The sequence below is a fragment of the Nesoenas mayeri genome (genome assembly GCF_963082525.1).
Source record: "Nesoenas mayeri genome assembly, chromosome: 12".
Lineage (NCBI taxonomy): Eukaryota > Metazoa > Chordata > Aves > Columbiformes > Columbidae > Nesoenas > Nesoenas mayeri.
This window is the reverse complement of record NC_137547.1, coordinates 8,218,033-8,233,522: the sequence shown is the minus strand read 5'-3', so window position 1 is coordinate 8,233,522 and position 15,490 is coordinate 8,218,033. Positions and strand designations below refer to the sequence as shown.

Here is a 15,490-nt window from a genome sequence, read left to right as displayed (position 1 = left end):
TTGAGTAACAAGAACTACCTGATATGCAGAATAAAACTGCAGGATGGAGAACCCGGGCTTGAACCATCAGCTGTGACAAACATATATAAATAACAGCTATTCTGGCTCAGCCCAAAGGTCCACATAGTTCTGTACACACCTCCTGCAGCAGATAGTCCTGCTGAATGTCATGTTCTTTATTCAGTTGTCCCCCACAGGGACAGTATCCTTGCTGTTCTGAATTTGCTTTATTGTTATTCTATTTTACGTCATGTACTTGGAATTAAGACCCATAATCTTCAGTTACAGTCTGTGCTGCTACACTCCAGGCAGAGGAACTGCTGCTCCGGGATTCTCTTGTTTGAGCCAAGAAACATCTGAAAACTGCAAGAACCTAGGCCAGTTTCTCAACAGATCAGACTTGGCAATGAAACAAAACCATCACTTGTGACTTTCAGTTCATCACAGGACTAAATTTCCCTGCAGTATGTTTAACCAGCCTGTATTTCATGTACTCCACTTGACTAAGTGCAGCCCCCTAATCTGCCATACTGGTGATCAAAATGTAGAATAGGAAGAAAGAATAAAGCCAAATGCTTCCTTAGCAATTACTGTTGTTATCCAAAATTTATCATGGACCAGAGTGAACCTGCAGACTGCAAATTCCCTCCCCAAATCTCCTGCAAATGTGACCGCTTTGAGTACAACACCAAATAGATGACCTGTTCTACTGAAAAGAATCAAGATATACATATAAACTGCTTTCCCATGTGCTCAAATCATTGGGGGCAAATCCACAGAGGACGTGTCACCATTGTCATAAGCTGGTCAATGTGCAGAGCTAACACAGCCCCAGCTGCAGGCTAACACAGGTGCTGCTTGGCCAGTAGCTGGTTGGCTAATTGCCGAGTTCGTCTGCAAGTCCACCTCTGGGAATACTTGTCACTGCCTGTTTGCCCTCTACACAGGTCTGGCTTTCATGAAATCCAGGGAATGTTTCCATTCTTACAACTGCTGTGTCCTTAAAGTTAGAGAAGATTTGGTTCAAACCTGGCAGGAATGGCAGAGAGGTCTATAACCTGAGCTCTTTGCCAGAGGAAAAGGGGCACGACTGATGAGAAAATGGCTAAACAGCCCAGCAGTACCTGCACTGTTTCATCTGTGGAAGACAAGTCTTCATAAAGCCCCATGTCCTCTATAGCGACCTGTGGGAGTTACGGAGACGCACGTGGTCACGACACAGCTCATATTTCGACAGATCCAGAAAGGACTCTTTGAAAAGAGACAATTCTCACTAACCTTGAGGTCGGCGAGCCTGGTTTTAGCCAGAGTGATGTACTCCAAGAGAATAGACCGATGTTTTGCTGGCACAAAAGGGGGGTACATTATATGGACCTGAAACATGCAATTCACAACAAGATTTGCCATTTTTACAGGAAATCAGTGTAAAATTCTGGTTAGTGTTTACAGTAATCTACCTCAAATATTCCCCAAAGAAGATGTGATTGCTTGTTTTAAAATAAGCCATTTTCATGGCAACCAATGTGCAATTTTTCCCAGCAACAAATAAAAATCACCAAAATGCTCAAATTTAACTCCATGAAAGGAATCCTCCTTCTTGTCCAGTAAATAAAAGAATCTTGTATTTCCTTATTTCAGGAAGAACGTGTTTTGAATAATGTATCAGAACTACTGCAATTACTATATTAACAATAAAAATGAGCTCAGCCTAGTCAAAGGCACAAATAAGTTGACTTTGGAGCAATTCTGTATCATTCTTTAGAAAACCATCTCTACGAGCATTTTCTCACCTTCAGGTACAGTGCGGCCTCAAAGGGCACCAGCTCTGACAAGAACTCGAAGAGGAAGACCAGCGCTTTCTTACTGCTCCCCTGGTGACCACCAGCGTTCCCAAAGGATGCCTGGAACAGGGAAACAACACCGCAGCCTTTGAGTGAGGAGAAAATCCCCGTCCCAGCAGGGTCGTAACCTGGCACACAAATCCCAGACATCCCTTATGGGTATCTGTTTTCTGCCAAGAGAATCTTGCTGGAGAAAAGCCTCCAGAGAAAGTTTGTGGAAGTCTCTAGAGAAGTTTTCTTTGAGTATCTTGGTCCAGTTTCCAGAAAGCCCACCCTGTCATCCTCAAATTCATTCTGATGTGCTGCTATAAGAACACTCAGAGGAGTTGAACAACGCAACACCAAAATGCACCAAAGAATTGAAATTCATTGAGGTTTCTGCATAGCTTTATCTGGGCATTAAAAGGAAAATAAGCCAGTCTGAGAGTATACCTCATAGCCAGTTTACCTTTTGATACAGCCTAAACACTCTATCAGCAAAGGCTGAGCTTAGATTTGCAAATTGTACAAAGGAATTTACAGCTTTAAATGATGTGAAGATTTGCATACCTAAAATACCTTCATGTTTACAACTAAAAGCTAACGAGTAATTACCTGTAAGGTCAAACACAGCAATTAGAGCTGCATGCAAACATCCAGGAAACAGGAATGCTTCATCTGCAGCAACCCACAACTTATGCAATAACAACAGTGTTGGTTATCAAGATAGTGAAATACATCCAAGATGATGATTACAGCAGGAATTACATGTCTGCATTCCTGACAAATAACTACAGAAGTTAAGAGGGACTTAAAAGATGAAAGTAGAGAAGACTGGAGAAAGCCAAATAAATACATTCTTTGCAGACACAAAGGCTGTAATAAATATTAAATCAGTCCTAATATCAGTATAATCACTTGTTACTCTTTTTTTCCCCCCCCACTCTCCAATTCCTGGCTATCTGGTCTGAAACCAGGCTTTTGCTGGGCAGCAGAACATGCCTTGTGCACAGGTTTCTCACTTACTTAAAACAAAGATTACCAGTCAGGCCTCATTTAGCCTTACCTTAAACCATTCAGAGTAAGGCATGAACACAGCAGGGCCCTCGAGAGCAGCCTGACGAGCTATCAGGAATGCGGTGATCATGTTTTCCATATCATAATTCTCAAAAGCCTTTATCAGGAGGCGGCTCAATAGATCTAGAAACATAAAACAATCACCTCAGACTTTGCTCTTCACAACTGTGCTGTAATTTTCTATGGTAAACAGCTTGGGGAACCTTTGGGACTCACTTATATTTTTTTCGTGCACTTTCAATAGTCAAATACTCCAGGATTTCAGCCCGGAAGAACTGCAGGAAATGCAGCAATGAGATAATCGGTAAGAAACTCTAACAAACAAGATCTGCTAGCAAAGGTGAGACAGAAGAACTAAGCTTCAGTAATCATTGCTCCAATTAATAATTAAGGTAATTATCAAACAACCCTATTAGCTGTACACTAACTTTGAGGAGCGCCAGGCACAAGGCCTGGAATCACGTCACTGCTGACATGGAATGTCTGAACAGAAAAGCAGATTTTCTGCTGTTCTTTTCCACGTGTGAGTCTCAAAACAGTGACTCTCAATGCCTGCGCTGTTCACCAGCCGGCACGGTTTCCTCTTCAGCACCAGAGAAGCAACAAGCACGCAAGCTTGCAGGCCCACCAGCACCTCCTCACCTCTGAAGAGCTGCTCAGCCTCAGCCTGGCACACCACCAATGTGGACACACAGGACAGGACGTGCTGCCAGTTCACCTCGTGGGTCTCCAGGACTTGTTGCAGCTGCAAGATTGACTCCTTCGCGCTGAACGCCACGAACAGCTGCAAGAGTGAGAGCAATTTGGTTTAGCTATGACATACAGGTACCTGTAAGAGCGAAATACACTGTCAAGATTAACACGTAGATGTCTCTTATATGGCTTTTTACAAAGCTATCCTGCGTGAATCTCTGTGTGAGCTTTCCAGGGCCAGACATCGTTCTGGCCTGGAACCAGCATTGGCCAAAATACACAGTAATATTCCAGTTCTTTCAGAAGTCATGTCATATTCTTAACAGTAAAAACTTACATCTTCAATTATTATCTCTATCCTCATTAACAGCTTTGCACAAAAGTTCCTTTTTCTTCAAAAGTCCCATTTGCACAAAAGTAATACTTTTTCTTCGTGCTTCACACTGCCAGGATTCCTGGCAGCTGGTTCAGATTCTGTGACTATTTTTAAATAATCTCATTTCAGATATTTCAAAGAATAGAATCCAAACATAGTAAAGCTCTCTCTGCAAAACCAGGAAGACGTACTTTGCGATACAAGGTAGTGAGTAGCGAACAAGTTCTTGTAAAGCTCCACTCCTTCTGCATATGGATAGCATCAGACACTGAAGACACAAAGAAAATAGTTTACACTTCAGAAATAATTTTAAACTCACCCAAACCATGTAACTCAACTGCACAAGATTTCCCTTTGGCTCTGACAGCCAGACACATTAAAAATTGCTGAAATCCTTTCTCTCCCTTTTGTCTTTGGGACATGCACTGTGGCAATGAGGACGGTGCCATATCCCTACAGCACTGTCACCTCAAGGCTGCTCACACATCTACAGGCAACCATGGTGTGTGCACAGAGAACCAGCCAGAAGTCGCTTTTTCTTCAATAATCTCTTCCAGCTGGAAGCCAACAATGACACAGCTCTCCCACACAACCCATACACGGCTCTAGATCATAGCCCAGAGTGATTTTACCAGGGATTTTGTAGCCCAAACATATTTCTTCCTAAAAACATCAAGCTTCGCAATTGCCGGTCATGGATTAGAAGCCTTCCTGCCTTTAATCTTCCAAAAGAAACACCCAGTGAGCAAAGCAAGGCCACGTCTTGGGCCTCAACCCAAACACACAGGGCCACCCTGTGTCAGCCCCAGCGCTCTCCGCAGCATCATCTCTCCCACCCAGTTTGTCCTTTTGTCCAGAACTACTCCCAGAGGCCAGAGCTCTCCCAGACCGTTAGGCTTACTCCAAATATCTGTTCAGAAGTCATTGGCAGAAGCTCTGTTTGAAGGCACTGATTTTCCACTCCAAGTTTTCTCCTGAACTACAGCCCTCTCACGCCCAGATTAATTTTTTTTTTTTTTTTTGGTCTGATCTAGCACCATGTCTATATATCCCCCAGGGAAAGAGCTGGGGAGTTGGGCAGCTGCTCTGGCTCTGGGTCCTCCAGGCTGGACTCCATTAAGCCAGGCCTGGGTAGGCTGGAGCTCCTGACACACACTAACACACCACGGAGACACTCACTTCTCCCTGCCTGTTCCTACCTTTCAACAACGGGTTGTAGGTAAGAACTTCGGTCAGGGTGTGTCTAAAAAACTGCTGCAAGGAATCTGGATGAACCACACTTTTATAAAGTGACACATTGAACACGTTCAGCCTACAAATGACAAGGAAATGTTCAGAAACAATGCACAGGAAGTATGATCAAACAGGTACTGATCAGGGTCAAAGACTTTTTTTTTCCCCCTTATCTCTCTTATCAAATTACCAGAGATATATACCTTTTTGTATGTATTTTTAAAATCTATTGGTTACTCAATATTACGTAGCTATCAGATATACAAACTTGAGTCAATATATACTCCTGTACAGGATGGGTCTGGCTTGACATGTACAAAGTTATTAGACGAAATGTGTTTGGAAGCAGGAATTAGAGAAGATGATGGCACCTTCCAGCTGCTTCTGCTCAGAAGCAGAGTGAGAAAACTCGATGGGGGAAACTTGCCACATGCCAAAAAGATGCTCCAAGATTGGTTCCAGCCCTGCCAGAACACCCTTTCCTACCTGACACTAATTTTTTAACATGCATTTTCACTTGCACATATTTTATTAGAGAGAATACTAAACATAAGTAGCACGGTGTGTGGAACATTCACACTATTTCAGTAACAAATGTTACCAGTGGATAAAAAACTCCTGACATTACCCAGGTGAGCAGCGTTTCTTACCAGAATCTCACAGCTTGTGACGTGGAAACATCTTCCTGCTTCTCTTTACCAACAGCATCAAGCACCCCTGTACCCCAAAGTAGAAACACAAAAATGCAATGAGAGAAATGGAAATGGAAGGAACTGTGACACCAAACAACACAGGAACTAACCGTGCACCTTTAAGAAGGTGGCCCCATTGGGGAAATGTGCAGAAGCCATTCAGCAGCATTACATTCCTATGAATTTTTTTCAAAAGTGACACAGAGACTCAAAAACTATTAATACTAACCTTGAACCAATTTAAAAGCATTCCCAAGAATGTGCTAATAATTAAGCCATCTAAAAATGCATATGCATTAGTAGTTAATTTCCAAACACAACCCTAATTGTGCAGCAGATCTGCAAGTGTGAACCCTGCAAAGCTGCAGGAGAGAAGCGTCCGTCTGGGGCAGGGATTTGCACAAGCAGGCTCTGAATTAACCCCTGGAGACAACGGTCTCAACCACCCTCACCAAACAAAGAGCAGCTGCTGCCACTGGAACTTCATGTTACGTTTGCTTAGAACTTCCTTCTAGAGCTAGATCTGCCCCAAAGAGACGGCTGGAGCTCAAACAGCTTGGCAGCTCACACAGTACGTGGCCAGGACCATCAGCCCATGCCAAAGACCACGTACTGAGAGACCCTGTGCTTTACAGCCCGCTGCAACTGATTTTCCTGTTTCTTGTCCCATCCTACCTTCAAAAGCCTCCTGTTTTAACAGTTAAGAGTTTGCTTTGTTCATTAGGATCATTCAGGAAATACCCTGAAAAGGAAATGTATTGAGCTGGGGCAGCAAAACCGTGCCCTTGCATGAGGCAGCCCACGGGGTTAGTTGTAAAGCTCTCCTCCCCTGCAGAGGAATACTGTCAGGCTAAGTAGGGGAGAATAGAGAAAAGGAGATAAACTCTGCTTATCCTCGGGCACAGGAGTTCAATAGAGCAAGATCATCACTGCGCACCATGGTGCTCCCATGCTTCTCCCAGCCCATCCTTCTCCCCCTGTGAAGGTCTTCACTAATAGTGAATTATTTTACACAAAGAATTCTAATGTTCTTCAAAGCAGCTGATGCATGGAGTGAAACCCCTCGAAGGTGACCCAAAAGTACAGACTAACAAAAATACCATGTATAAAACTAATTTAAGATATTTTCAGGTGCACAGACTGCACATCAGCCAGCAGCAGCACAGGCTGCGGGAACATGAAGGTCAGATGAAGAGCAGGGCAGCATGGGCGCCTGTGTGGCTGCTGGCAGCTTGCTTCTTTTCCGCCAAAATCTCCTCGTCCTGTGCTTATTAGAGTTATTTTTCAAATACCGATGCTACTAAAGGGCCATCTGAGATAGGACTCATACGTACTAAAAAATCAAGCACTTCTCTTATAGTTTTTCCATTTTAGAACCACATTGCAAGGTATGTAAGGCCTTTCTGTCCGCAGACAACGTTCCCTGTGGGACAGGTACGGGATGGGGCTGGCAGTGCCACAGGGAGAGGGAGCAGCCCTGGCATGTGTCCTGCTCTGCAGGCATCCTACAGCAGAGGAGAAGCTCCAGCCTCTGCAGCAGCACTGAGCACGTTGCTGAAGCTGAAATGTGCCAGCAAAAGTGGTAAAGTGCTGTCACTAAGGAGACGGGAAAGGAACAGCAGCCACACAGCCAGATTATATTAATATCCCAGTGTAGGGCACGTGAGGAGGTGTGAGCGAGAGTGAAGAGGCGTGAGTGAGCGTGAGGGGGTGTGAGCAAACACTTCTTCCACTGTACAGCACATACAGCAACTTACCATGAAGATCATCTGTGACATAAGACAAAAATAACCCCGATGCGTGTTTGGTCTTTCTGAGTCAGGATTTGCAATGCAAAGCAGGGACTACAACGCTTGAGCCCCCAGCAGCAGCAGCAGGACTGCCCAGGCCAAAACAGGCACCTTGGCCATGTGACACTTCTTGAAGGTCTTTTAAGGACTACACACGTACATTAGATGTCTTTGCTCAGCATTTAAAAAAAAATAGGTTTCACAAAACGCTAGTCTGCAAATTCAAACCATGAACCAGGAAAATAGCTTACTTGCACATAACTTTATAAATTCAAAGCAGAAAAAAAAAAATCTCCCAGTTTAACCTTTGGAAGCAAACCAGTCAGTTATAGCACAGTCCTTAAAAATCAGCTCAGATATCAACCTGATGTTGCAGCTGGGAACATCAAAACGAACTGGCATAACAGGCAAGAAATTATCTGCAGCGTTGGAAGACACTCACTTTACAAGAGCAAAAGGGAAAACAGGGGCACACAAAATCAGTGACATTAATAATATGCACAGCAGAGGAAAAGCAGTCCAGGCAAAGGATTTCTCCTTGCAGATTTGGTAATGAATGAGGAACTCAAGTCGAGCAAACAGCAGCAATGCACAAAGCCAGGAATCACAAACATACTTACATGTCAACATTCTTTGTAGGACAGCATGACAGATCTGTTCAAAATGGACAAATTAAGACCATTTAGAGTTTAAAAGAGCTACAGTAATATGCAGAAAAATCAAATTGACTCAAAGAAAGTTCTGTCCCTCTTAATTTAAAGCTTAACCTTCAGCTCAGGCTTTATGGTAGAGCAGATACAATAGACAGAAGGGGAAGCATTTCCCGTGCTCACCAGCACTCCACACCTCACTCCTAGGAATCTAGGAAGCCAATCAAGGTGAAACCGAGGAAGCTTTCAAAACTTCGGACACCTCACCTTGGAAAATATATCTCTAAAAAAAAGTCTGTGTTCTGGTTTCAGCATTTCTTCATCACCCACTCCAGCCTGGACCCACCACCCTTTTTTTGTTGCTCTAAACTCACATTTATTTACATTCAGCAAGGCCCAGAGGTATATAAAGGAACCACTCTTTAAACAAACATTTGTAAATAGTCTCATTTCATTCTTACATTGAGGACCTTCTTGAATTCCAACTTCCTTCCCAGCTCTGAAGTTTGCTGAAAGCCATTCTGAAGAAACACAATCGCAAAGTCTGCAAATTGAGAAGGAATTAGTGTTTCAGCATGAAAATAAAGACCACTCACTCTTTTGCCTCCCCATCTCCCAACAGCATCAGTGGCTGAAAAGCCTTGCTCACTACACAGCAGCCAACAGGAATCTTTTATTGTCTTGGAGTAAAATTACTTCCACGCAAAAGGATCTAGAACAATGGATGGCAGGGAGAATAGAAACTTCAAGGATTGTACAGACAAAAGCATTTACAGGTCTTGTAATAAGAAGCTGCAGAACTCGTGTGGGTTGTAGCTGACTGGTACTGGTCCAGCCTGACTGCAGCTCGTCAATCAAATCATGTAGTGACTTTTTCTAAACAAAACCATAAAATAAATAACAGAAAAGGGCAAGGGGAAAATGGAACTGTTAAATACCGCAGAAACCCAGGTCGAAAGGACCTCAAGGATCAACTGGTCCAACCTTTCTTGGCACAAGCCCAGTCTAGCCAAGCTGGCCCAGCACCCTGTCAAGCTGGATCTAAAAACTGTCCAGTGTTGGGGAATCCACCACTTCCCAGGGAGATTATTCCAATGGCTGATTGTTCTAATTGGGAAAAATTTCCCTCTCGTGTCCATTGGAATCTTCCCAGAGGTAACTTGTACCCATTGTCCCTTGTCTTTTCCATGAGACTCCTTGTGAAAAGAAGATATTTCAAGATATTCTGGTCCAGAATATCACAGTTTGCAGGAGTATCACACTCTCAATATATCATCCCTGGCTCCATACTCCCTGCAATTACACTGTCTTGTGATACTACAACTCAAATAGATTCAGAAATTCAAACCAATTCTCTTTTAAGGGAAAAAAAAAATTGCTGAATTTGCTAAATATAAAAATACATTCCCCTCACTGAGACGAAGTAAGAAAACGCAAAGCAAGGCCTCTGTCTTACACCTCCCAGCCTTCGACCTGCTCAGCCCTCTCCTGCAGCGCCTACTTGGGTGTCTTGCCTGAGAGGATGTGTCCCGCCACCTCCTCGTCTCCAAGGGTCCCGTCTGCCTGCTCGCAGAGGCCACTGAGGCCACTGCGCAGCCACTCCACCGCAGCAGGGACGGATGGGCTGCTGAGAACAAACAGAAGCACATTCAATTCAATCCCTCCTGCTCTTTGTAAGGCTGGTTTTATTTCCTCCACCATTCCCTTGGACTCAGGAAAGAACCATCTGTGCAGGACTCTGCCTTGTATGTGGCTTTTCATTTATTTAATTTGGACCAGCAAGAGCTTTATTTGTTTTGTAAAAAGATTCCACAACAAACACATCCAAAGGGAAAAAATATGTGTGAAATTGTGTGTTCAAGTATTTCCTCATCTCTGACATTTAAGTATTCCCATTTAGAAAGTACTGCCAGAAGACTTCAGTTCCAATTTCTAAGATACTTAGATAAAAATGGTTAACAACAACAAAAAAAAACCAATCAAGCTCTTAATCTATCCATTTGGTTTGCTTGAATTTGAAGTACAGTGGACACTGAAGGCTTTTTTCCTATTCCATTAACAGACAAGTAAACCAACACCAAAGGCATAGAAGATTGCTGTAACATTCCTTTGACACCATAAGAAAACACCCTGAACTTCCCACAGGATTAACTGGTTTTACTTGTTAGTTTAAAAATAAATCAGTTCCTAGAAGAACTGTTCTCTGGAGATTAACTCCACCAAACCTTACTGAAATGTCAGGATTGTGAAGACAGCAGCTCACAGCTGCTGCAAAGCGATGTTTCTCCTCGAGACCAGCACTCATTTTGGGGACTAAATGAGTTTCCAAGGCAGAAACAAAGCGGTGAAACAAAGCCCTGGGGAAAGCGTCACCTGGGGAAAGCGTCACCAGGACAGCTGCAGCAGCGGGTCCCACTGAGCCATTGTGCTCCACACTGCGGCTGATTCGGCAGCCACCAGACAACGGGCCACCTAACCTGTGCTAATTAACCCAGAGTAACCTCTCAAACCCAGGGTAACTTCTTAAATCTAATCTCATCGCTTGCCAGCACCTGACTATATTCTTAGTCCAGAATACTCATGACTAATCCCTGATTATATTTCAATAGGCTTTACAAGATTAAATACATCTGCAAACCTCCAAACCTCTGCTCACCTTTCCAGCAGCTCTCCCAGCCCAATGACGTCTCCTCTGTGCAAGTGCCACACAGCTTCCAGCACTGGAGGGGCCTAACAAGGTGTCACAATCAGGACACGGTCTGCATTTGGCAGTTAACATTAACATTTGGCTAATGAAAGCTATACATAAAAGAATAAAACTAGGTTCTGTTTATTCAAACTATCCAGAACTTATTAAAACTTAAAAACAATAACATAAGAAATAACAAATGAGGAAAGATTATATCTGATCTTTTCTTCCTACAAATTTTGAATGGTTTAGGGTTGTAGATGCACCATCATTTTAAATGTTCATGGTCAAGTAATAAATATCTCCATTTTTGTCCTGCTGGAATAATGCTGATGCTGCATATTCAAGGGAGCAGGGGATATTCCAAAAAACAGCTTCACATCTTGTTATAATAATTCAGCTCTGGAAACAGATTAGAGAATCATCGCTTAGGCTGTTAACTGTTTATTAGTCTCTGTGAAGTGAGTTTGCTGCTCTCAAACCCATTTCCCAATAGGAGATGACAGAAAAACGCGGCAACTGTACAGGCAGAGAGGCCGATGGATGCAGAGGAAAAGCCAATGCTACTTGGACAGTCCAGCTCCTGAACACTGGGCTCATCGTTGGCAAAATCAGCACCAAGCATCATGTCCATGAGGACAAAACAGAAAGAAGAGATACCTGGGAGTCCTGGGCAGACAGGCCATGAAGGAGAAAAGCCCCACGAGCTTTCTGCAGCAACCAGCAGCTGCCTCATAGCGTGACCCTGGACTTGCCCACATACTTTGTCTTGGACAACCTAATTCTTTCCTGTAACAATCTCAGTGACACAGCAGCACTTGATCTCCATGTCTGCCCGAGAACTGGGAGATCTTAATCAGCCTACAAAACACACGGGATTCTATTTTCAACCCAGGATCGGATATGTGAGACTAGAGTGTGGCTCTTTATCCTGACAGATCAGCCTCTGCCTTCTTTCCCACCAGAGCAACCAGAACTGCCCCCCTCACAAAAAGTCCTTACCTGCACTTAGACCATCACTTATCTTAAGAAAACAAACCGCCCAAATGAAATCAAGACAACAGTTTTGTGAAGAAACACAACTTGGTATCTGCTATCGCATTTCTCTCAAGCCATTTTCTGCGTGAACTCACTCAGGGTTATCATTACTCCCAGATAAACAAAGCGGAGAACCAGAATGCCGAAGACTCATTGAATATTGCTGACAAAGCACATAACGGACTTCTGGGAGGATCATGTGGCAGTTTTTAGCAGAAACTGCCACACAATTTTAATCATTCACCTACTTCCAAAGTTCTACTAAATCCTCCTCAAAAAAATCAACCTGCTAGAGGCAAGGAAGGTCCCAGTCAACTTGCTTTAAAATAAACAAAAAAACAACCCCACCATTTGTAATTCAGTTCATGCTCTTGAAAGGTCAGAGAGACCACAGTGACTGTGAGGAGTTGAAGACTACAGGGATGAGCAGTGGCAAGGTTGTTCTCAGTCACCATAAAAAACACCAAGGGAAACTGCAGGGAAATCCCAGCACTTTGCCAGTCCATGTTGCTGTTACCTCTGCCTTCGCAGGAGATCGGGGCCAAAAACACACGACCACATCCCTCAGGTGAAGTCAAACTGGCCTGTACCACAGCAGCTACTCTCCATGAGTTCTTACCTTCATTTTCCACATCTCTTGACAGAAGACTGAGCGACAGAACACATTGTTCGCCAGCAAATCCTTCATGGTCTGAAGCAAGCCAGACAACCTCTTCTGGAATCACCCCAGAAATGAACCAGAGATAATTTTCTTTGTAAATAACCAGAGATGATAACACTGAATCTGCTTAGAGAGACCCCTGTAATGCTGCACTTTGGCAACACATAAAAAACTTCAGTTCTAAGCTGCCAAAAACAGACCCTTTCCTGTATAGGGGAAGGACTCCCTACTTCTGTGCGCATATCGGACACATAACAGAATAATCACTGCTCAGGTGCTACATGTTTGGGTGACTTTATCAGAACAGATAAACTGAGTTTAAAGTCAAACCTAACAATACAACATTCTTGATAAAGTAAATATAAACCTTTTCCCTTACTCTCTGGTCCAAGTTCAGTAATGGGGCTTGCGAGGGGCTGGCAGAATCCTGACAGATCCGCTCGATGTTGGTAACAGCATTTTTGGCTGCCAAGATTGGTGCAGGCACACCCAATCTCAAGGCCTGTCCCTGCAGAACAGAGACTAAACAAAAAAAACCAATAAAGCAGAAAGCTGTCAGCATGGAAGAAAAGAGGGTTTGAACACGACTATGAAAACAGAAGTCTCAAGTCTTAAACCCCTTCCAGCACAGATGCCGTTTGTTGCATTGGGCGAATAATTTTCATTTCCATGTTTCATTCCTTTTCTGTACGTAAAATGGGGGCAGAACAACCACAGAGGTAGAGTACCCTTATTAAGCAGATCCTTGTATTTTAGTCTTGTGGGGCTCACAGTAACACTTCCAAACAATCAAAGTATTTAACGATCAGACCTTGCCAGGGTTGTCATCACCAGACAAGTAAGAAATGAGCAGCCAAGTGGGAGACCAGAACAATGAAAAGAAAGCAAAACTGGGGTTGCATTGAACAGGTAGAAATTCAATACATAAAGAAAAGTTCTTTGCCGTGTCTGTCTCCAATAGATAGTCACCTGTAAATGATTCTGAGGATACTTCCTGGTTCTTTACACTCTCCTGTCCACCTGGTATGGCTGCATCTTCCACCTGGAAGCCAAACAACAACATAACACTCTGAGATCTCTGTTACACATATTTACAAACCTGTTTCTTCTAAAACACTAAGAGCAGCTCTGGCATCCTTGGGAGCTGGAGCAACTGAAGTGACATTAACACCAAGCTCCCACATAGTTGTGGCAAACCAGAGATTTCAGAGCACTTTACAAGAGACATAAGTACAGTTATCTCCATTTTATGCAGAGAAAATGAGATAAAGGTCAAAGCTGCTTGTCCCCAGTCACCCAACAGATCAGCAACAGCACCAAGAACAGAATATCTTTCAAGTCCTTTCTGTGAAGCCACGCTGTCATAAATATTTGATGAAATGTGTCAAAATGTTGAAAATGCGGATCCTTTTCTAGTTAAATCCCCTTTTTTTTCTTTTTATAAAGACAAACATTCTGTACAGAAAGGAACATCCTTGTGGTTGAACTGTGTGAAGTATCTGAATTGTCTATTCAAGTTATGAAAATCAAGAGTTCTCTCCCGTACATGAGGAGGAGGTAGAACGTGGTCAAGTCAGAATCTTGGCTCGAGCATCTATGCAGACAAATGACACGGGTTTTCTTAACAACAGCCACATTAGTCAGAAACGGTTTGTAATTCAGAGAAAACCCAATAATAGTCTCCCCTGATGTTTTTTCCTGTCTTCACAAGAAGCCAGTTCAGATCCCAAGAAAAAGGTGCTGAGTTTCCTTTTGTCCAAAACCAAATCATGCTTAACCATTTTAAGCCTGTAACATTAAAACACAGAGGAATAAAGGAAAAACTGATCTCATTTCAGCAATACAAACCTCTAAACTTTGTTTTCCTCCTACAGTGCTGTTTTTTCTTTTCAGTTGTCATAAAATCTGTGTTCCTTGGACATTCGTTCTGCAGTTGCCCCAGTAAGGACCCTGCTGGAACCCACCTCCAGCTGGACCTCCGGCGGTCCCCAGCCTGACTCCTGCCCCAACCACCCACTCATACCTCCAGGAGGAGGTCGTTCAGGTTCTGATGGCGATCCAGCACACGCAGAGCTGCTTCCTGGAGCTCTGCTCCGCTCCCAAAGGCGCTTTTTCGTTTCCTGGCTCTCCCTGCTGAGAAGTTTGGATTTCTTTAACAACCACAGTGTGTTCCAACAGCCCCTTGAGGACACCCCCCTGCTCTGCTTCTTTAGCTCTGACAGGGCAAAGGCAGCCCCGGTCAGACCGTGGTGAGCTGGCAGCATGACAGGAGCTGTGCAGGATGTTCCATTTGGTTTGCTCCAGGCAGCTCTGCACGGTTTGCTTTCTGGTGGCCCAGTGCAGCCCAAGCCCCGCCAGGCACTGTCAGCCATCGGCCTGCAAAGGCCCTCGGCCCAGAGCAGCCAAAGTGCCACCCTGACACCCCCACCACAGGACAGGAGCCACGGCAGGGCCACAGGAAAGCACCAGCCTTGAAGAGGGGGGTTCCTGGGAGAGGTAGGGCTGAGGGGGGCTGTGGTGGAGGGCTGAGGTGAGGGCTGAGGTGAGGGGCTGAGGTGAGGGGCTGAGGTGAGGGGCTGCCAGGAGCCCAGAGCACCACACAGACCGGAGGCTAGAGGGGTGCATGAGGGCAGAGAGGGGACAGTCACCCTCCCTTCCACTGTCCCTGCAGGAAGCTCCAGGCCAAGAGCTCCCTCAGAGTAGCCCCGGCGCTGCCCCGGCCCGGACCTACCCAACAGATCCCGCCACGTCCTGCCACCCGAGCCCGCCAT

The 15,490-nt window shown here is 44.3% G+C and overlaps 1 protein-coding gene across 1 annotated transcript in view; it reads right to left on the bottom strand.

Moving 5' to 3' along the window:
- The window catches only part of FANCA (FA complementation group A), a gene marked incomplete at both ends in the record, with an annotated part of 34,288 nt that extends 18,798 nt beyond the window's left edge, over positions 1 to 15,490 (bottom strand). The window contains 17 exons of the mRNA XM_080351973.1: positions 1,125 to 1,184; positions 1,279 to 1,374; positions 1,791 to 1,901; positions 2,887 to 3,020; positions 3,540 to 3,681; positions 4,158 to 4,234; positions 5,166 to 5,278; positions 5,850 to 5,916; positions 8,302 to 8,335; positions 8,793 to 8,875; positions 9,846 to 9,958; positions 10,988 to 11,061; positions 12,678 to 12,773; positions 13,099 to 13,241; positions 13,689 to 13,761; positions 14,743 to 14,852; positions 15,451 to 15,490. Of these exons, the coding sequence (XP_080208099.1) occupies positions 1,125 to 1,184; positions 1,279 to 1,374; positions 1,791 to 1,901; positions 2,887 to 3,020; positions 3,540 to 3,681; positions 4,158 to 4,234; positions 5,166 to 5,278; positions 5,850 to 5,916; positions 8,302 to 8,335; positions 8,793 to 8,875; positions 9,846 to 9,958; positions 10,988 to 11,061; positions 12,678 to 12,773; positions 13,099 to 13,241; positions 13,689 to 13,761; positions 14,743 to 14,852; positions 15,451 to 15,490 (1,566 nt within the window). The remainder of the gene's footprint in view (positions 1 to 1,124; positions 1,185 to 1,278; positions 1,375 to 1,790; positions 1,902 to 2,886; positions 3,021 to 3,539; positions 3,682 to 4,157; positions 4,235 to 5,165; positions 5,279 to 5,849; positions 5,917 to 8,301; positions 8,336 to 8,792; positions 8,876 to 9,845; positions 9,959 to 10,987; positions 11,062 to 12,677; positions 12,774 to 13,098; positions 13,242 to 13,688; positions 13,762 to 14,742; positions 14,853 to 15,450) is intronic.